This window comes from Notothenia rossii (assembly GCF_949606895.1).
Source record: "Notothenia rossii genome assembly, chromosome: 3".
In the NCBI taxonomy this organism is placed as follows: Eukaryota; Metazoa; Chordata; class Actinopteri; order Perciformes; family Nototheniidae; genus Notothenia; species Notothenia rossii.
The window spans coordinates 10,202,869-10,225,925 of NC_136901.1; the positions used below are offsets into that span (position 1 = coordinate 10,202,869).

Genomic DNA, 23,057 nt, shown 5'->3' on the forward strand with positions numbered 1-23,057 from the left:
TTGAAAAAAACTTCACAGAAAAGTTTTATATAGGTATGGCCCAACAATATATTTTTCAAATATAGTATGATAGGTCCACTTTAAAGTCAAACTTCAGTTTAAGATTCACCCTGTATAGATGTAAAACATGTGATGGAGCATTACTAACCTGACTCTCTAGGAAAGCTCCATTGGAAAGGGCAGGCACTTTCAAAAATACTTGATGGTGATTGGATCAACCTGTGTATCTATCACCTTCTATCATGGGCCACTTCTGATTGGTTAACAATGGCTGGTACATGTGGAGCACAGCACTTCTGATTGGTGTGGATGACTGACACACAAGAAACAAAAAAAAAATGTAAAACAAAAAAAAGTTTTAAAAATCGCAGGCTTTGCGATTTCATAATCGCATCATTTCAAATCGCAATTTCGATTTTATATCGATTAATCGTTCAGCCCTAATCCTTATATCCTATTACCCATGTGTGTAAGAGTGTCATGTTTTATTTGGTCACAGTGACCATGACTCAATCAAGCAGACAGTTGAACAGATTCCCACCAGGCATTCCTGAGACACTGCTTCACGAGACAGACAGACCATTCAGTTCTCACCATGTTCTCCACCTCGGCACTCTGCCTCACCATCCACTGGAAGCTGCCCACCAGAGTCACAGCATACGTCAGCACCAGCCCCACCTCCCCAGCATTCAGCCCTGAGACACACACACACGGATTATTTGATTTTTTAAATGGGGGACATGAATTGTCCTCCAATTCTGGAATGACCCAGCAGTGGTTCTCAAACCTTTTCTGTCAGGCCCCCACCTTTGGAGAAAAAAAGAAGTCGGGCCCCCCCAACACAAATAGTCAAGTTAACATTTATTAAAATACATCAATATGAACGTGTGCATTCCTTTGCTAGAACAGTGATAATAAAACAATGCTCCATAAGTCTGTGTCGTCAAAAAATAAATACATAATACAATTGTGCAATCCCTTTGCTAGAAAAATAAATTATAATACTTTGCCACTTTGCAATCTGTGCAAAAAAATGAAAAGAAAGAAAATGCTGATATTTGGCGAAAAAGTGTGTCTTAGCATTAGTGGCTGCAATGAGCCTGTTTTGCACTGCACATTTCTTCAAAATGGGGTTGCAGGCTCAGTGGCGGCGCCAGAGATTTCTTTTGGGCAGAAATAGGGGGAAATAATTGTTTACATTAATCGAGACCAAAACGTTTGAGACCCAGCCACTAGCAACAGAAGCTAACAGCAACGATCTCCGGTACCGGTGCGCTCTCTCTCTCTCCCTCTCTCGCGCACGCACACAAAATGGCTCGTTCCACACACACACACACACACACACACACACACACACACACACACACACACACACACACACACACACACACACACACACACACACACACACACACACACACACACACACACACACACACACACACACACACACACACACACACACACACACACACACACACACACACACAGAGTTTTACATTACTCTTCTGCTGTAGGGAACTCCCTTAAAGGAAGGAGCCAGCTGATGTTTTTTTGATTTATGTGCTGCATAAATACAGGTACCCGATTGCACTCGTTTGTGAAGCTTGGTACTAAAATTGATTGACAGTCGTTCTGGGTGCATTTACCATCTCTGAGCAGGATACAGCCAAAGGTTACGAAGGTGATAAATACTGAGCAAATGCTGTCGAGGTAAAGAGCGAACCAGCGGGAGGTCATCAGGAACAAAAACCACGCCTCTGAAACCAGAGAGAGAAAATGGATTTCACCAAAGACCGTGTTTGTCCACACTGACAGAGCAGACAATAATAACCACACTTTTGAAAGGTAACATGTTTATGATGAAAAGCTCAATATGAAGTAAAGTAGAACCTGTGTGCAGGTCCTGATGAGCATCGAAGGCTTTCATTAACCTCTCCTCAGCTCTAAAAGCTCTGATGGTCCACAGGCCCTGAAGAGATGAAGACAGGTGGGAGAACACGGGACTCCGAGCTGCAGGAGAAAAAAAAGAGGGGTTGAAACCATCAGTTTCATCTGCTCATCTCTGTGTATCAAACATTATTATATAACGTTATTTAAAAACCCCACTTGTCAATGAAATGAAATGGTATATTATGGAAAGGACCCATAAACACATACTTGTAGATTCTAGGCGCTTGACGTCTCGTGATGTACGGAGGTAGAAGCGTCTCAAGTACAAGAAGATGAAGAGCAGAGGGATGACGGGGACGAGGATGAGAGGCATGACCGAGGCCGCCACCGCGATCACGCCCACATTCTGTAAAAATAACTGCAATACCACAATAATACATATTGAGTAGTTCAAGAAAAATTAGATCATGTCGAGAATTGTTGACTTAAAGAACTGGAGAACTAACACAATCAGTGTATGTGTCATTTAAATGGCACTGATTTCTTACTTGATAGAAGTTCACAAAGGTGATGGGTAACAGGGAGTCCATATGGCTGATGTCTTTGGAAAACCTGTTGAGAATCCTTCCTACAAAGCAAAGAAAGAAAAGTCAGTTAGAAAAACAAATGCCACTTCTTTAACCAGAAGGTCAGAAGCCTGGTTTGCCTCAATATATCGTACTATTGAAACAGGACCCCGGCTCCATTTTAAACGGTAGTGACTCTTAAGCGCGGGGCTCACCTATGGGGTTGACGTCAAAGAAGCGAACAGGCGTGCGGATGACGGCGCTGAACATGCTGTTGTGCATAGTTTGAGACGATCTGACCAGTCCGTGAAACAACACCAAACTGCGCATGTAGCCAAAGACCACCGCAGCCGCTGTCAAACCTGAGAGAAAGAAACAAGAAGACTGCAATTGAACATGCTCTACATAGACTTTAAAAACACCACAAACTGTATTTGTGGTGATAGGAAGGGAAGGCTCACCTGCATAAATGCCAAGGTGAAACGTGAGATCGGACTCTTGTTCTGAGTGAGTAGCATTGATGCAAGAGCTGAGGGTAACATCTCTGGCTGTGCTGTTCAAGAACTCCCCTCTCGACCTGTTGACACACAGCATCAACAAATCAGACCAGGCGCACGGCAAACTAATACATATTACATGGTTCAAAAAACAACAACTTAAAAAAAAAAATAGAGTGTGAATAAGCCCTAGATAAACACTCACCAGTATGCGAGCCACCAGTCCTGCATTATATACGCACCCTATACATAGAAAAAAGTTATAATTACGTTTTTTTTTTACTAGACATTTTCTGTGGTACAAATCATTGATTAGCACATCAAAAAGAAACATGAAGCACATATCTCAGTATGAGCTTTTTACAAAATAGATCAAATAAAGTCGCTTCTGGAGTATATTAAAGGCCTATGAGCCATCTCTTACCTCAGCTAGGACACTGATCAGCACTACAAACACCAGCACTGCAGGGCTGTGGCCTGCAGTGAAGTACTTGAGGTAAATGTGGCCGCTAACATTTCCTTCAGCTCGGCTCTCCTCTGCCACGCTGGGCACTGTTTCAGCCTGAAAAACAAAACGTTCTACATATTCATACTACTGGCTTCCACTTCATACATTACTTTACTGTGCAGATTTGTACAAAGGACACTCCCAGCTAGAAATGTTTGGTTCTAAAAAAATTCTGAGAATGTTACAGTCATTGTTCTAGGAAGGTTTTCAGCGGGAAGTTTTTGTTTGGTTCCCAGAACGTTCTTCTGAAAGGTAGGATAACGTTCTCTAAAAACATTCTTAAAATGTTTGGTGATAACATTGTTAGAACATTATGCCCTACTATTCTTAAAACGTTTTCAGCGGGAAGTTTTTGTTTGGTTCCCAGAATGTTCTTCTGAAAGGTAGGATAACGCTCTCTAAAAACATTCTTAAAATGTTTGGGGATAACCTTCTTAAACATTTTTTGAAAACATTGTTAGAACATTATGCCCTACTATTCTTAAAACGTTTTAAGCAGAAGCTTTGATTTGGGTTCCCAGAATGTTCTTCTGTAAGGTAACGTTCTCTAAAAACATTCTTAAAATGTTTTTGATAACATTGTTAGAACATTATGCCCTACTGTTCTTAAAACATTTTCAGCTGCAAGTTAGATTTTTTATGTTGCCAGAATGTTATTATTTTAGAGAAGGATAACATGGTTTATGTTAAAGAAATTATGCAAATGTTCTATGGTAACCATTTACTAAAATATGTTTACATTATTTGAACATAAAGACATAATATTCCTGTAATTGTTCAACTCCAAATTCCTGGGTAAGTAGAGTGACCACTGTGGTCATTAGGATGATTATGATAGTTTACTTAACTATTGGAATTTGAGTATTAACACATGTAAAAGGATGACACGGAATCAGCTGGTGAAAGTAACATTTGTTTATTAGAAAAGGGGAGCTGGGAGTGGAGGTTGGTTATGGCGGCAGTGGGAAACAGTTGTTCCAGGGTGGGTAGAGAGGCCTGGCTGGTCTTGGGAGTGTGGAAGGCCTTGGATTCCTCCTGGGAGGGACACAAAAACCAGTGTGAGGCAAAAGCAGGCAAAGTTGTCAAAAAATATGCTGGTAAAAAGCTAGAGCGGCACGCAACAAACCGTTCACGGCAACAATCCGGCAGGGAATGAGTGCAGGCTGCAGGCTTTCATAGTGTGGCTGACGAGCAGGTTGCAGGTGCTCCCAGCCGTGTAGAGCAGACCAGCAGGCAGAGAGAGAGACACACAGTCGAAAGAAACACATACAAACACTAACAGGGGTTTCAGGGACGGGCAGTGATAGTCGGTCCGTTCTTCTATATGTCTGTCTTTGGTTTTCTAAGAGTTATTCGATCCATATGACAATAGAGATACGTACGTATGTGCATAAACAACAAAAACACTTATATATATGTATAATGTTCGAACAATGTTATCACCAAACATTTTAAGAATGTTTTTAGAGAACGTTATCCTACCTTTCAGAAGTACATTCTAGGAACCAAAATAAAACTTCTCGATGAAACCATTCCTAGAACAATGAATGGTAACATTCTCAGAATGTTTTTAGAACCAACAATGTCTAGCTGGGAACTCAGACATGCCTACGCAAACATGCAATATCATGAATTACGTGCTTGTTTTTTTCTAAAAAGGAAAATGTGGTGACATCAGATTTCTTTTAAACATCCTTTTCAAACAAATGCAAAAACCTTTTTAAAGCGCACTACAAATAAATCTGACGTTGACCATGACCCTGTTAATATTTCGCATCACAGGAACATTTTATAAAAAAATAATAACCTCCTGAAAACATTATCCAAATGTTGCTTCCAAAATGTTCTTCTTTGGTTATCATGTAACATTGAGGGAATGTTCTATAAAAGAACATCTTTAATGTGTTACCCAACAACGTCCAAAACACGTCCTTAGAATGTTGCAGGCAAAACGTTCCACCTTTGTTAACATATCACATGAAAGGCCTCAATAACATCCTCAAAACATCCTCTGAATGTTGCAGTTAAAACGTTATGTCTTAGTTAACCTTAAACCTTATAAGAACATTATTTGAACAAATAAACATCCTAAAAAGGTTCTTTGAACATCAGATTAAAACGTTTCTTTAAAACCTTGTTAGAACCAATAGGTAACGTTAGCCAAAGTTGTGAGTAAGTTCCCCGCTAGCTGGGATGTATTTATTATAAACGTTAGTCCTTAACACCTATCACTGTGTACATCACCATTCAAACATATTTTAAAAGTTGAACAAACCCCACACAGCTCTGTGAAATGTTGACTTTATTTAATCATTTCAGTAAAAACTAACGTTCATATTTCTCTTTTTGATTATAATACTGATGAACGTTCAAAACAAAGCACTTTGGCAACTTACCGCATACGTTTTAAAATGTAAAGTTTCATGATATAATTTCTCCGTCATAATCGGTTGTTTCCGTGAACGGCCGACTGTTGTGTTATGGCAAATGCTGCGGCTGCAAGGCATTGTGGGGCAGCATTTTCTCCTCTCCTTTCGGTTAGGGAGGTTCATTGGTTCCTCAGCTAAAGGAGGTTATAAAGGAAGTTTGAAACCTCCTTTCCTATCATGTAGAGAATTTGAACGGCAGTTATTATTAAGATGTATGCGCTCATACATCTTAAGAAAGTTATAACCAAAAATGGTAAGAATGTTTTTAGAGAACGTTATCCTACCTTTCAGAAGAACATTCTGGGAACCAAAATAAAACGTCCCGCTGAAAACTTTTTAAGAACAGTAGGGCATAATGTTCTAATAATGTTATCAAAAACATCTTAAGAAGGTTATCACCAAACATTTCCAGAATGTTTTTAAAGAACGTTATCCTACCTTTCAGAAGAACATTCTGGGAACCAAACTAAAACCTCCCGCTGAAAACGTTTTAAGAATAGTAGGGCATAATGTTCTAACAATGTTATCAACCACATCTTAAGAAGGTTATCAAAAACATCTTAAGAAGGTCATCAAAAACATTTCAAGAAGGTTATTACCAAGCATTTCAAGAATGTTTTTAAAGAACGTTATCCTACCTTTCAGAAGAACATTCTGGGAACAAAAATAAAACGTCCCGCTGAAAACGTTTTAAGAACAGTAGGGCATAATGTTCTAATAATGTTATCAAAAACATCTTAACAAACATTTCTAGCTGGGAACTCACACATGCCACCGCAAACATGCAATATCTGCTTACAGCTTATCATGACTTACGTGCTTGTTCGTTTTTTTCCAAAGGAAAATATGGTGACATCAGATTTTTTTTTAAACATCCTTTTCAAAAAAATGCAACAAGTTTGTTTTTTAAAGCGCTCTAGAAATAAATCTGACGTTGAAAATGACCGTGTTAATATTTGCCATAACAGCAACGTTTTATAAAAAAAAGAATAACATCCTGAAAACATTTTCAGAATGTTTCTTGGAGAATGTTCTTCAATTGTTATCATGTAACATTGAGGGAACGTTTTATAAAGAACATCTTTAATGTGTTACCCAACAACGCCCAAAACACATCCTTAGAATGTTGCAGGCAAAACGTTCCACCTTTGTTAACATATCACATTAAAGGAACATTTTATAAAACACTTTCTGTCACCTCAGTCCTCAATAACATCCTGAAAACATTTTCAGAATGTTTCTTGGAGAATGTTCTTCATTTGTTATCATGTAACATTGAGGGAACATTTTATAAAGAACATCTTTAATGTAATACCCAACAACGTCCAAAACACATCCTTAGAATGTTGCAGGCAAAACGTTCCACCTTTGTTAACATATCACATTAAAGGAACGTTTTATAAAAAAACTTTCTGTCATCTCAGGCCTTGATAACATCCTCAAAACATCCTCTGAATGTTGCAGTTAAAACGTTATGTTTTAGTTAACCTTAAACCTTATAGGAACATTATTTGAACAAATAAACATCCTAAAAAGGTTCTTTGAACATCAGATTAAAACGTTTCTTTAAAACCTGTTAGAACCAATAGGTAACGTTAGCCAAAGTTGTGAGAACGTTCCCCGCTAGCTGGGCTGGAACAAGGATTTTATTATGAGTTTTGTTTTGTTTCTCAGACATGCACAGCTTATCATAGAAACACTAGAGAATGCAATTCCTGAAGAAATTGCTAGTGGGAATGCTTTATGCTGAAAAGCTGACACTGAATTGCTATGCTGAAATGTAATGTGTAAGAACAAAGTGAAACATTTAGATTGAAATTATACATGAACACTGGGGGCTTGAATGTGTGATGAGAGAAGAAAAGAAAGTAAAAAGGCTTGGAAAAGCAGCAGAATATTTGAACTGCAAACTTTTGAACTAACTTGATTGCGAATGATCTGTCGCCATGCCAACGGCATTTGATGACATACCATAATACGCTTAGATGCGTTGATGGCTGCATCGTTACCAAACCTGTGAAGTTTTGGGCTGTTTGGAGCATTTTCACTGAAGTTATGAGAAAACCGTGTTTCATGGTGAGAATTGCGTTGCCATCGCAATGGCATGTCCCGTAGATGTCTTCACGGCTGGACTCTTAGCACACATGTGAAGTTTGAGCACTTTTTGAACATTTTCATAGGAGTTATAGCGACATCACGTTTTATGGCGAGGGATGCGTTTCCATGGAATCGGCATATGATGAAACCCCATAATTGACGTAGAGCTGTTGAGGACTGGACCGATGTTATACAAGCAAAGTTTTGGGGGGTGATCAGACCGTGTCCATTGGACTTACAGCGACATCGTATTTCATGGCGAGTGGTCTGTCACCATGGCAAAAGCATTCGATGACACCCCATAATACGCTTAGATGCGTTGATGACTGCATCGTTACCAAACCTGTGAAGTTTTGGGCTGTTTGGAGTATTTTCACTGAAGTTATGAGAAAACCGTGTTTCAAGGCAAGCATTGTGTTGCCATGGCAACGGCATTTGAAGAAATCTCAAAAGTGTCCTGTAGATGTCTTCACGGCTGGACTGTTGGCACACATGTGAAGTTTTAAAACTTTTTGACAATTTTCATCGGAGTTATAGCAATATCGTGTTTTATTGCAAGGGATGCGTTGCCATGGAAACAGCTTTTGAGGACAACTCACTAATGGCACATAGACACAGTTAAGGACTGGACCATTAACTGTCATCTGAAGTCTGGTGGTGTTTGGACCATTTGCATAGGTATCATGACAACATCGTGTTTTATGGCGAGGGATGCGTTTCCATGGAAACAGCCTATGGTGAGATCTCAGATTTGGCGTAGAGCTGTTGAGGCATGGACCGTGATATACAAGCGAAGTTTGGGGGCGATCGGACCGTGTCCATTGGAGTTAAAGCGACATCGTGTTTCATGGCGAGGGATGCGTTTCCATGGAAATGGCATATGATGACACCCCATAATTGACATAGAGCTGTTGAGGGCCAGACAATTAACCATTATCTGAAGTCTGGTGCTGTTTTAGACCATTTGCATAGGTATCACGACAATATCGTGTTTTAAGGCTAGGGATGCGTTTCTATGGAAACGGCACATGGTGAGATCTCAGATTTGGCGTAGAGCTGTTGAGGCATGGATACAAGTGAAGATTCGGGAACGATTGGACCGTGTCCATTGTAGTTACAGCGACATTGTGTTTCATGGCGAGTGGTCTGTCGCATGGGAACGGCATTTGATGACACCCCATAATACGCTTAGATGCATTGATGGCTGCATCGTTACCAAACCTGTGAAGTTTTGGGCCGTTTGGAGCATTTTCACTGAAGTTATGAGAAAACCGTGTTTCATGGCGAGCATTGTATTGCCATGGCAACGGCATTTGAAGAAACGCCATAATTGACGTAGAGCTGTTGAGGGCTGGACCGGTGATATACAAGCGAAATTTGGGGGACGATCGGACCGTGTCCATTGGACTTATGCTACGTTCACACCGGACGCGATGCAACGTTTGGGGGCGGTGCGATTACATGTAAAGTCAATGCAGAGACACAATCAGACGCGAATTCGCTCCGATGGCGCGCATGAAGCGGTGGACGCGGCGAATCACGCGATTGAGGCGATTGAAGGGGACCGCGTCAAACGCGAGAGTTCAATTTGTTCAACTCGAGCGTCAAATTCACGTGACGCGTTCTCGCGGAAGCCAATCAGAGGTGAGGATCTCAGCCTGCCGTTACTGACGTTCAACTATTGCGGTAAGCATGTTGTAACTTCCGATTGTTATTGTCATCTCCGGGTATCCCGTGTGCCTTTTCTGTTGCTGATGGCTTATTATCTTAACTTAATCGATCATTTTAAAACTCTTGATCACGGCAACTGCCTGATGTTGTAATCACACGTTACTACAGCTTAAGCACTCACAACTCTCCTTCTATTAGCGACTGTAACTCCACAGTTGCCTACACTCTTTTCGGGTTTGCTAAAGGTAGCTACTTTAGCTTGATAGCTAGCCATGGCTCTTTCCCCACCCTCGGGTGCTATTTCCTGCTCTAACTTTCTCATGTTTGGTCACTTCCCTACCTCCTTTACTGGTACCGATACATGTGTTAAATGTAGTATAGTTGTTAGGTTGGAGGCGGGAATCATAGCCATAAGGCGCGTTCACACCAAGTACTTTTCCCACAAAGGTTCCTGAGAACTACGATTTAGTTGCGTTCACAACAAAAAGTCCCAGGAACTAAATTAGTTCTAGAGAACCTTTTTTACCCCCTTTTCAGTCCCTGCTACAGAGCAGGGACTTTCGTCATTTGCCTAATCCACCCCCAGGAACTAATTTCCGGTGTGAACGCGATCTGTACTTAGTTCATGAGAACTAAAGAGTTCTCAGGAACCTTTGTGGGAAAAGTACTTGGTGTGAACGCGCCTATAGAAACCCGGCTCCGCATCTTAGAAAGTAACTCAGCTACAGTAAAGCCCATGTTAGCCGGTGCGGACCGGCAAAAGGTAGCTCCTCTTAGCCGTCCCCCGGCAACTCCCGAGCAGCAGGGGATTGGGTGACTGTTCAGAAGGGGCATAACGCCAAACCCGCAGGTCCCCACCAACCCGTTCACTTATCTAACAGATATTCCCCACTCAGCGAGACACCCGCTGAGAAGCCAACTCTGGTTATTGGTAGCTCTATTATGAGACACGTGAATTTAGAGACCGAAGCCTCCACAGTCACATGCATTCCGGGGGCCAGAGCGGGCGACGTTGAGGCGCATCTTAAACTGCTGGCTAAAAATAAACGTAAATACAGTAGGATTGTTATTCACGTTGGTGGTAATGATGTTCGTTTATGCCAATCAGAATGCACCAAACTTAATGTGGAGTCGGTATGTAGTTATGCTAAAACAATGTCGGACACCGTAATCTTCTCTGGTCCCCTCCCCAATCTGATCAATGATGACATGTATAGCCGCATGTCATCATTTCAGCACTGGTTGTCTTGGTGGTGCCCAGCAAACAATGTGGGCTTGGTAAATAATTGGACAGCCTTCTGGGGAAAACCTGGTCTGATTAAGAGAGACGGCATTCATCCTACTTTGGAAGGTGCAAATCTCATTTCGGCAAACATTTCAGGGCTTTGTGGACTTAATCCATGACAAACTGGAGTTGAGACCAGGAGGCAGAGTCGCAGTCTTACACGCTTCTCTGCGCTCTCTCCTAGGCAGTCATTCATAGGAATCCCAAACCCAATAAAATACCCAATATTAACGGTGTGTGTGTCTGCCCAAGGACAATTTAAGGTAAAACCTAATAGAGGTGTCATACATAATAACCTAATAAAAGTAAATGTAACAACTACTACAGTGCAACAAAACAGGAAGATTAAATGTGGTCTCTTAAACATAAGATCTCTAGCATCTAAAGCAATATTGGTAAATGATTTAATATCAGATTATAATATTGATATATGCCGTCTCACTGAAACTTGGTTGAGACATGAAGAATATGTCAGCATAAATGAGGCCACTCCACCCAGCCATATCAATACTCATATTGCCCGAGGCACGGGCCGAGGAGGTGGAATTGCAGCAATCTTTGACTCAAGTTTACTTATCAATACTAAAAAAAAATGTAATTATACCTCCTTTGAAAGCCTCGTTTTTAGTCTCACGCATCCGACCTGGAAAACTTTGCAGCCAATCTTATTTGTTACAGTGTACCAGGTCCTTATTCAGAATTCTTATCAGAATTCTCTGAGTTTTTATCAGCTTTGGTACTTAAAACAGATAAAGTGATTATCGTAGGTGACTTTAATATTCATGTTGACGATGATAAAAATAGCCTTACTGTTGCATTTAACTCTATATTAGATTCTGTTAGTTTCTGTCAGAGTGTATCTGTTAGTGCTATAGCCAAATTTAAGGAAGAGATTCCACCAATACTTAACTCGATAGTATGTCTGCATGTAAGGGAGGAAACTTATACAAAATGTACACCACCCCACATTGAATCATGTTGTTGATAGTGCTACAGATGTGCTGCGAATAAAATTAGACTCTGTGGCTCCTTAGAAAAAGAAGAAAATAAAACATAGATTAGCTCCATGGCATAATGCCGAAACCCGCAAAATAAAGCAAAAGTCGAGACAACTTGAAAGGATATGGCGTTCCACTAAACTTGAAGAATCTCGTTTAATTTGGCATATTACTCTCAATGAATATAAGAAAGCACTGCGTAAAGCGAGAGCACCCTACTACTCTTCATTAACAGATGAGAATAAGAATAATGCAAGATTTATTTTCAGCACTGTAGCCAGGCTGACAGAGAGCCACAGCTCGATTGAGCTTTCTAATCCCATAGCACTCAGTAGTAATGATTTTATGTGCTTTTTTAACGATAAAATTGTTACTCTTAGAAACAAAATGAATGACCTCTTGCCTTTGACCAGTATAGTATTATCAACAGCTCCCGGAAACGTAAGTTCTAATATTACACTAGATAGTAAACTAGAATGCTTTTCAGCCATAAACCTTGAACAATTAAATGCAATGATTCTTTCTTCTAAACCATCAACGTGTATCTTAGACCCGATTCCAACTAAGCTGTTAAAATAAGTTTTTCCATTAATTAGCACTTCTTTATTAAATATTATGAATATGTCTTTATTATCAGGCTATGTTCCACAATCATTCAAAGTAGCAGTGATAAAACCGCTTCTTAAAAAGCACAACCTCGATCCAGAGGTTTTAGCCAACTATAGACCTATTTTCTAATCTTCCGTTCCTCTCAAAAATTATTGAGAAAGCAGTCGCAAACAGCTGTGTGATTACTTAAAAAACTATGATTTATTTGAAGATTTTCAGTCTGGCTTTAGAACACATCATAGCACAGAGACAGCTCTGGTTAAAGTCACAAATGACATTCTAATAGCCTCAGACAAGGGACTTGTCTCTATTCTTGTCTTGCTCGATCTAAGTGCTGCATTTGATACTATCGACCATGATATCCTATTGCAAAGACTAGAGCACTTAGTTGGCATACAGGGAACCGCTTTAGGCTGGTTTAGGTCCTATCTATCTGAACGCTCTCAGTTTGTACGTGTCAACGATGAATCTTCCACGCAAACCAAAGTTAGCCATGGAGTGCCACAGGGCTCAGTGCTTGGACCTATTTTGTTCACATTATATATGCTTCCGTTAGGCAATATTATAAGGAATCATTCTGTAAACTTTCATTGTTATGCGGATGATACTCAACTATATTTATCAGTGAAGCCTGATGAAATTAATCATCTAAATAAAATTCAAGACTGCCTCAAGGACTTAAAAACGTGGATGACCATAATTTTTTTGATGTTAAACACGACCAAAACTGAAGTTATTGTACTTGGCCCGAATAATCTACGAAACAAATTATCTAAAGATATACTAATTATGGATGGTATTCATTTGGCCTCCAGTGAGACTGTAAGGAATCTTGGTGTTATATTTGATCAGGATTTATCCTTTAACACCCACATAAAATCAATTTCAAGGACCGCCTACTTCCATCTACGTAACATTGCAAAAATCAGGCATATATTGCCTCAAAACGATGCAGAGAAACTAGTCCATGCATTTGTTACTTCAAGGCTGGATAATTGTAACTCCTTATTATCAGGGTGTACCAAGAAGTCAGTCAAGTCGCTTCAGCTGATTCAAAATGCTGCAGCTCGTGTACTAACCAGAGTTAGGAAAAGGGACCACATTACTCCTGTTCTGGCTGCCTTACACTGGCTCCCTATAGAACACAGGATATAATTTAAAATTCTTCTTCTCGCCTACAAAGCCCTTAATGGGCAGGCGCCATCTTACCTTAAAGAACTCATTATACCCTACTGTCCTACTAGGGCATTGCGTTCCAAGAATGCAGGGTTGTTGGTTGTTCCTAGAGTATCTAAAAGTACAATGGGAGCCAGAGCCTTTTCTTATCAAGCTCCACTTTTGTGGAATAAGCTTTCAGTTTGTGTTTGGGCGGCAGACACCCCATCCGTTTTTAAGAGTGCGCTTAAGACCTTCCTTTTTGATAAAGCTTATAGTTAGGGCTGATTAGATTCAGCCTCTAGTTTTGCTGATATAGGCTTAGTTTGTCGGGGGCGATCTTACTTCTTCCTTCTCTCTGTCTATACCTGTGTACTCTCATGTTCCGATTAACCCAGCTTCCCCAAATTTCTTTCTTTTTGGTGTCTATATACGCCCGGATCCGGAGTCATGGATGATCCTGCGGTCCTGTGTCATGGATCGCGAGTCCTGGATCGCGAGTCGTGGCTGTGGTCCTGGATCATAAGTCCGGGATGGATATCCTTGTGGATTCATCTTCCTATTATACACACATGCATTTCCAAACATTTGGACTACCTATGTTGCAAATGTATTATCATTTCAATTTACACACGGCATCTATTGCACGTCTGTCCGTCCTGGGAGAGGGATCCCTCCTCTGTTGCTCTCCCTGAGGTTTCTCCCATTTTTCCCTTTAAACTGTGGGTTTTCTCCGGAAGTTTTTCCTTGTACGATGTGAGAGTCTAAGGACAGAGGGTGTCGTATTGTCATACTGATATTCTGTACAAACTGTGAAGTCCACTGAGACAAATGTAACATTTGTGATATTGGGCTGTATAAATAAAGATTGATTGATTGATTCAACCAGAAAACATCAGCCATTAGCTGTTAGCAGTTAGCACACAGAGATCACAGCTCCTCATATCTGTTCAGAAACTGTACAGAAGTTAAACAAGTACAAACCACAGACTGTCTGTGTCATGGCGAATACAGTCGCTGGTTTATTTATGTCTGTAGGCCGTTGTTATGAGTGTGGAATGAGCATATACAACGCTAGCTTAGCCTGGTCGACCCAATCTCCATTCAGAAAACAAGCATTTTAAAAGGTTTTTCACCTGCCGTCTTGTCTGCAGACTTGTCAAAGCATTAATTCATGGTTTTTACTAACCGGTATCAGTATGTTGTTACGTCGGCATCATCTAGAAACGTGTATTACAATTTAATCACGGTAAAATATGTTCATTTGGTTGTGGTTGTAGCTCCCGAGACAGCGCGTGTTGTTTAAATGATGCGAGTAAACACAGCTGGCAGCCGCGGTGAAACTCGAGCGACTAGAGCAAAGCGAATATTCACATCGCGTCCGGTGTGAACGTAGCATTACAGCGACATCGTGCTTCATGGGCAGTGATCTGTCGCCATGGCAACGGCATTTGATGACACCCCATAATACGCTTAGATGCGTTGATGGCTGCATCGTTACCAAACCTGTCAATGTGACATCATCGTGTTCCATGACACAGGTGTTTATATTTGTGTGTGTGTGTGCGTGGTAGGCCCCCGGTACCGGGGTCTCTCGGGCTTAACAGGTTTGAGCTGCGCAATGTTAAAGTTAAAATGTGATGAATTATGGGCTATATCTCTGGAATTATGAAAGTTATGAATGAAAAAAGTAATAGCCATCGATTCCCGACTGATCTGAACGTTTTGATGTTCGAACGGAGTTTCTGCGATGTGGAATGTGGGAAAAGAAGAGGGCCAAAATAACATGGAGAATAATAAAGAATTTTGTGCGTAGAAGAACAGATAGTTGTAATGCTGTTAACAGCATTCCCCTTAAATGATGTAATAACTCCTGTTTATTGGTAATCCTCTTGTTTTTCCAGCACGTCTCCTAGAAATCAACTAAACTATGTTTTCCAAGTTTTTTTCAAATTGTTGTGTAATTTTTTTCAAATTACACAACAGTGCATGTGCTATTTATAAAAAGAGGTGCTCAGTTCAGAGAGGGGAAATTTGTTGATTTAAATGAGTTCTTGCAGATGGAAATAGGTTTGATTACCTGACACTTGGCTATAAGATTTCTATTATGGAATCAACCTTGCAATTTCAGCTCTGCACTCACTTTATACAGGTTCATCTTCACTCTGATTCAACACCACTTGTGGGATTTATATGGACACGTTTGTATACAGTCATGCCTTATAAAATGTCTTAAAGAAAACCAGATTTGTTATACGGCAAAATATTGGTTACACTTAAGGTTGAAACAAATGAGCAGGATGCTTATACAAATATAATACCAAACACTTTGTAATTATAACAGTTGTAGAATAACCCTGAAAACACTTTATTTTGAAAGGTACGTACCGGAAGCTGCTGCTCAGTGAATCTGCTCTCGGGCACCAGGAGGCTGCTCTGGGAACTGTGAGAGTTATTGGTCCTCTTGCTGAGAAGGGACAGTCTGTCTGGCTCTGGTGATCGAATGGAGCACTCCTGATCCTCGTCGCTTCTCTGCAGGGACTGGAAGTTGAGTCCAGAGCTCTTAAGCTCGTTGTAGGTTCCCTCGGCCATGATGTGACCCTGGGAGAGACAAAGAGGTGACGCTGCTGCTGAATCCTTGGGGGAAATTTCTCAATGAGAAAGAAGCTAATATTGAGCTACACAACTGAGCTACATTAGCCAACTCAAATTCCACTTCAAAAAAAAAAGAGCAAAACAAGGTGTGTCACTCTTCAACCATTTGCAATTGCAACAGTGATGCAGAGCAATATTACATCCTGCATATTCGTCCTCATACTGCCTTTCGTACTGCGTCTACGAGAAGTGTCTTCAGTTTCAAAAGCTCAGAAAGCACTAACCTCCTTGAGGACGATGATCTGGTCGGACGCCTGCAGGTATTGAAGCTGGTGGGTGACCAGGATACGACACTTGTTCTTCAGCAGGCCACAGATACACCTGAGGACACAGACACAATACACTCATTAAGTAAATGAAGTGTCTGTTTATTCAGTCAGGTGAGCTTCTCTTAAAACTCATTGGAGTTTAAAATTCACTTTTAACACTGCACATTTCTCTCCTATCAAGCCTTTTGGCACCAGGTTTTGAGCATGAGCTTTTGTCACTTTGTTCAATTATATCTGAACCATGTGACCCGCATTTCCAAACCAGCACATTTTTGAGTGAGCTGTAGACAGATACTTTGGTCCCACAATGCATTTGTTTAAGACACTTATTGTCAATTATTCACAGCTTTTTGTGCCCTTTCCCCACTTGAGAAGGATTTCAATCATCTACTATACTTTCTAACTGGAATCCACTCAAATGACACAGCAGATTGACATCTTGTGTAAACACATATTTTCCTGTTAGTATGAAATTGTAAAGAAATGTAAATGCTTTTGTGTTTTCACTGCCTGTATTATTATCACTATGAGTAATGGATTTGGCCCACAACAGGTCACTCACTTTTCAAACAGGTGTCTCCCAACCTCTGCGTCCACAGCACTCAGAGGGTCATCCAGCAGGTAGATGTCTGCGTCCTGATACACAGCCCTGAAAACACACACACATTCCAATAAGCCCAAACATGATTTGAGTAAATATGAACTAAATCATAAACTAATCTACGGGAGTAAACGTGGAAAGTTCTACCAAGCGTGTTTCTACTTAAAGTTGCTGGCCTCTTGATATTGAGGCCAAATATACATATTCATTTTTTGGAAGTGTTATTTTTGTTTAACAAGAGATGACAGTTGTCTCACCTGGCCAGGTTGACCCGAGCTTTCTGTCCCCCGCTGAGGGTGGCCCCTCTGTCCCCGATCAGTGTCATGTCTCCATCTGGGAGCAGCTCCATGTCCTGCAATCACACATAATGAAGGTTTAGTACAAATACAATATATATGTGCATGCCTTGTTAGCTTTCTTTTTTTTATGTCCTAGTCCTATCTTGGCATTTCAGGCAAATCTTCTTCAAAGTAAAACACTAATTAGTCTTCCCGACTGCACTTTTTAGGTGCTGACTAAACATTGATGAGTTGCAGGTGGGTTTGATATTACATAATTTATGAGGAAGGGCACTTTGTTGCATCTCACCCTCTTTAGAGCACACGCCTCGAGGACTCTCTGGTACCTCTGGTGGTTAAACTCTCTTCCGAACAGGATGTTACTGCGGACGGTTCCGGGGAACACCCAGGGCTGCTGCGCGGCATATGTCAGCTGACCTTTGAGCTTGAGGTTTCCCGAGTCATGAGGCAGTTCTCCCAGGATGGCACTCAGCAGAGAGGACTGGTAGGAACAGGGGATGGACAGTTTGAAATATTGTTAGTGCTCAGATAAAACTCCGTAGGCCAGTTTTAGGCATTCATAATCCAGACAATTAAGTAGTCTACACCGCTGTACTGACCTTTCCGGCACCCACTGGGCCAATTACAGTCAGAAGTTGGTGAGAATTCACTGTGATAGAGATGTTTTGCAGCGATGGAGCCTCCAAACTCTGCAGGATACAAAAAACACAGTAATTGAGAGTTACAATTACCAGATAGAAATGCTTGTATTTCGCAACAGATGTGGCATTTAGTCACATTGTTTAAAACCACAAACAAGCCTCAGGGTTCTAACACGAGGTTCAAGACTTGCAATGTTTGCAATACACTGTATCAAAGCACACACTCCCCTCCCTCCCTCTCTCCCTCCCTCTGACATCTCTCCCCTGAACTCTCCACCCTGCCTCCCACCTTTACCCACCCCACACACACAACCTTCCCTCATCCAGCACCAGTCACTTTTCTGCCCATCTCCGCTGCTACTGCACTGAAACTGTACTTTGAACATTTTCTATTTTGCACAAATAATACTTGCATTAATGTCAATTTATGTTCTGTGGACTATGTTTTTAAATATATTATTAACCAGCACTTATTGAAACTATTACTTGTTGTATACACCGTTGTGTCTAGGCCCTTTTTTTGTTTTATGTATATATATACAGTATATGTCACACTGTGGGACTGCGGGAAACGTTATCTCGAGATTTCTGGATGTATAACACATGTAGAAATGTTGACAATAAAGCTGGCTTTGACTTTGACACATATGCTGAAAGATGACATTTACAGTAATGTCAGAAAACGTTTTAGGGGTAAAATAGTCACCTTATCCCAGTAGCAGGTCATCTTCTTAATCTTAACAGAGTTGTCCTTCTTTTCCTCGAGAGAAAGCCCAATGCTTTTCCTCTCAATCTCCTCCAGCAGAAGAAATTCCTGGAAGTGGTTAATGGACACAAGACTTAGAACTATTGTCACTGTGACCTATAATTAAAAAGCGTTGACAGTCTGGTGTTGCAGGTTTTTTTACTACCTACAGGGTCACTCATAAACTCTGATATTAGGATTCAGGTTGTGAACAGAGTGCCTTGGAAGTCCTTGTGTTATTTAATGTGTAACTGATCATTCACTAAGCACAGCTCTAAACCCATGGTAGAACACAGCAAGATTAAAAATGCGCACTAATTGTTCCCCCTAGTTTTCAGATAATCATTATCTTTGGTGTCTTTGCTGGATTTTGAACGATCAGTTACCCAATGACCCAGTTTAGTGTGGGCCAGTAACAGATTAACACTAACCTGTTATCTGCGGTAGAACAACCAGCCATTCAGGACTTCAATTATGTGCAAAGTAATTCACTTAGACACATCTCTAAGGTAGAACAAATGAACCAAATTACCTCAATTCTGCGAACGCTAACCGCAGTCTCCGACAGCTTCTCAATGGCCAGTGGGCACAACAAGGCGATGGTGAGCTTGATGGTGCCGTACAGGGAAACTGTGACAAACACACTGCTGGCATTGATGGTGTTCCCCAGGAGAACGTAGACAGTGAAGGTAATAAAGACCATGATCTTGCTGCTGGCAAAGGAGGAGGCCATGTTGAGTCCTCTTAAGTAGGAGCTCTTCAAAATCTGCCTGATTTCTTTCCTGGAATAGAAGACAACATGAGGAAGGTCAAGATCATGACACATAAATCAAATGACACAAAGGCACCATCTTATATCCCTTTGTGTGTGCTTTAAACGGCAAGATTATTTTCCAGACTTTGGCCATGCAGAATATTAATGCATGTAGATTCCTAAATTCTCAGTTAATGCAAGTGAGTCTGGACCTGCCTATTTTACATAATTGTGCAATAGCATTAGGAAACACCCGTAATCTTGCAAAAATGTTCAGAGAAAATTCCTGCAGTTCTATAAAAAAAACAGGGAACTTTACAACAGAAAGACACTAAACTTGCGTCACAAAACTGCCAAAGGCGACAGCTTTAGGGTCTAATTTATAAGATACTCAACCATTAGCACTTTATGTAAGTAGCTTTGGAAACATGTGTTGTACTTGTGCAGTAGTTTAGACTAAGTGGGAAATATCTGCTAATTCTAACCTTATCAATGCAATTTGCTGGTTAATTTAATTCAGTTATTAATGTTATACAATGTGAGGCTTATTGTACCGTTTAAGATATTTCCAGTTTGCAACATTGTCAGGTCACACTTATCAAATACAGTATTTCCTATTTGAAAAAAAATGCACTATTATCACAAGCTAATGCTAACGTCAGTTTTGTGGGTTGGCAGTTAGCTACAAAACTGTCTCTACTTGTGTGTGTGCCATTAAATGTTCAATCATGTGAATATTCCTCTTTGTTTCTGAGTAAGCACAAACTTTTTCCCACATGGCATGCCATTGTCAGGTGCTCCCTGCTGACACTCAATATTAACAAAGTCCACAAAGTTAACACACGTGTATAACAAGGAAGATTTAACTTGTGCTTATCTAGATACAGCAAAGTAAAACAGCAGTCAAATGTTCTCACGTTTAAAAAAAAAAGAAAGACGACATTTCATTGTAAATGAATACATCCTGTTATTTTTAAAAGCTCTAGGATTTCCAAATGGTTTCATAAAAAGAAGTTCATGTTTGACTAAGAGTGTCTGAGTCAGTGTGTCATTGATTATCCAACCCCAGTAAAACTAAGAGTGACAAGATACACATGATCTTATATGTTATATGTAAGGGACTACGGATAGAAATTAGCTCAAAGCTAAAATCCGGCATATTTACACTTGAAGCTTTATTTGTCTAAAGTGTTCATTAATGTGCATTATTATTCAAATAAACGATTAAATGAAATGAAAATGAAATCTTACAGTTGCAAGAAAAAGTATGTGAACCCTTTGGAACTTCCTGGATTTCTGCATAAATTGGTCATAAAATGTGTTCTGATCTTCATCTTAGTCACAACAATAGACAAACACAGTCTGCTTAAGCTAAAACCACACAAACAATTATATGTTTTTATGTTTTTATTGAACACACCATGTAAACATTCACAGTGCAGGGTGGAAAAAGTATGTGAACCCTTGGATTTAATAACTGGTTGACCCAGCAATAACCTCAACCAAAACGTTTCCTATAGTTGCATATCAGACCTGCACAACGGTCAGGAGGAATTTTGGACCGTTCCTCTTTACAAAACTGTTTCAGTTCAGCAATATTCTTGGGATGTCTGGTGTGAATCGCTCTCTTGAGGTCATGCCACAGCATCTCAATTGGGTTGAGGTCAGGACTCTGACTGGGCCACTCCAGAAGGCCTATTTTCTTCTGTTGAAGCCATTCTGTTGTTGATTTACTTCTGTGCTTTGGGTCGTTGTCCTGTTGCATCACCCATCTTCTGTTGAGCTTCAATTGGTGGACAGATTAAGTTCTCCAGAAAAATGTCTTGATAAACTTGAGAATTCATTTTTCCGTCGATGATGGCAATCTGTCCAGGCCCTGAGGCAGCAAAGCAGCCCCAAACCATGATGCTCCCTCCACCATACTTCACAGTTGGGATGAGGTTTTGATGTTGGTGTGCTGTGCCTTTTTTTCTCCTCACATAGCGTTGTGTGTTCCTTCCAAACAACTCAACTTTGGTTTCATCTGTCCACAGAATATTTTACTAGTAGTGCTGTGGAACATCCAGGTGCTCTTTTGCAAACTTCAAACGTGAAGCAATATTTTTTCTGGAAAGCAGTGGCTTCCTCCATTTTATGACCAACTTATGCAGAAATCCAGATAATTCCAAAGGGTTGACTTTTTCTTGCAACTGTATATGATACTGATTAGGTTGTTTTAGGACCAGTCATAGAAGCCGGTCACTTAACCTGTTGAACCCCATCCCCCCTCCACCGGGGGGGGAAAACGCATCATCTGCAGGAAACAGCGTCTGAGGGCTTCTTAATATTTAATAAACTATGAATGTTTAATATCCATGTAACGGGAAGAAACTCAGCTAACTGACCTTTTTTCTTTTTTTTTGCAAAAAAAACCACTAAGCTAACGCTGAGCCTCTGAATGAGCCACGAGCGAAAAAATGCTAACGGCGTTTGCACAGAAAACACGGTATAACACCCTTATTACTTATCGTAACTGCAAATCTCACCCATCGATTAGCATCGTGAGCAGAGTTGGGTGTAACACGTTACAACGTAAAGTAACGCGTTACTGTAATAATATTACTTTTGTCGGTAACGGAGTAGTGTAACGCCCTACTTTTATAATTCAGTAATCACACTACAGTTACTAACATTGCCCCGCCACGCGTTACTTCGTTACTTCGTTACTTCGTTACTTCGTTACTTACTAAAATTAGTCATAATCACACTGACAGGCAAGAGAGGTTTCCGCCGCAGGTTTATGTGTACTAATCTGCGCGACTTGCGAGTCCACATCTCCAAGTGCAGTGCTGCATAAACATGGCTGAGTCAGCGATAACTTTCGAGGGTTGGAGGTATGCCCATTATTTTTGAGTTCGTCCGAATAATAGACAGGAATGTGACGGTGAGGTGCAAACTGTGTCCAGGCCAGAAGCTGTTATCCACTGCTGTAAACACCACGTCAAACCTCAACAAACACCTGCAAAGAACACATGCTAAGGTGAAGCTAACGCACACGCTATTTGTTGTTTGTTTATATCACGTAGTCTGTTCTTCTTCTCTGTCTTCCGGTTTTTGCCTGTTTTGAATGGCGAATACACCCTACTTCTGCCTGCTGGTAAGGAGAGTTATTGCCACTCACGCATGCTCAGTTCGTACGTGCTTGGCGAGTAAAGTAACGAGTAAAGTAACGAGTAAAGTAACGAGTAAAGTAACGAGTAAAGTAACGAGTTACTTTATGTAGAGAGTAACGAATTATTACTTTTTTTAAAGTAATATGTAATATATTACATTTTTTTAGTAACGACCCCATCTCTGATCGTGAGAGTACACAGAATCGATAGGTATCTATATCATCACTCCATTA

The 23,057-nt window shown here is 40.6% G+C and overlaps 1 protein-coding gene across 1 annotated transcript in view; it reads right to left on the reverse strand.

The window, feature by feature from the left end:
• LOC307031537 (ATP-binding cassette sub-family C member 4-like) overlaps positions 1-23,057 on the reverse strand; it is a 36,033-nt gene that overhangs the window by 10,929 nt on the left and 2,047 nt on the right. The window contains exons 5-8 of the mRNA XM_079668730.1: positions 19,451-19,700; positions 18,880-18,987; positions 18,132-18,221; positions 17,822-18,013 (exon numbers count right to left, since the gene is read on the reverse strand). Of these exons, the coding sequence (XP_079524856.1) occupies positions 17,822-18,013; positions 18,132-18,221; positions 18,880-18,987; positions 19,451-19,700 (640 nt within the window). The remainder of the gene's footprint in view (positions 1-17,821; positions 18,014-18,131; positions 18,222-18,879; positions 18,988-19,450; positions 19,701-23,057) is intronic.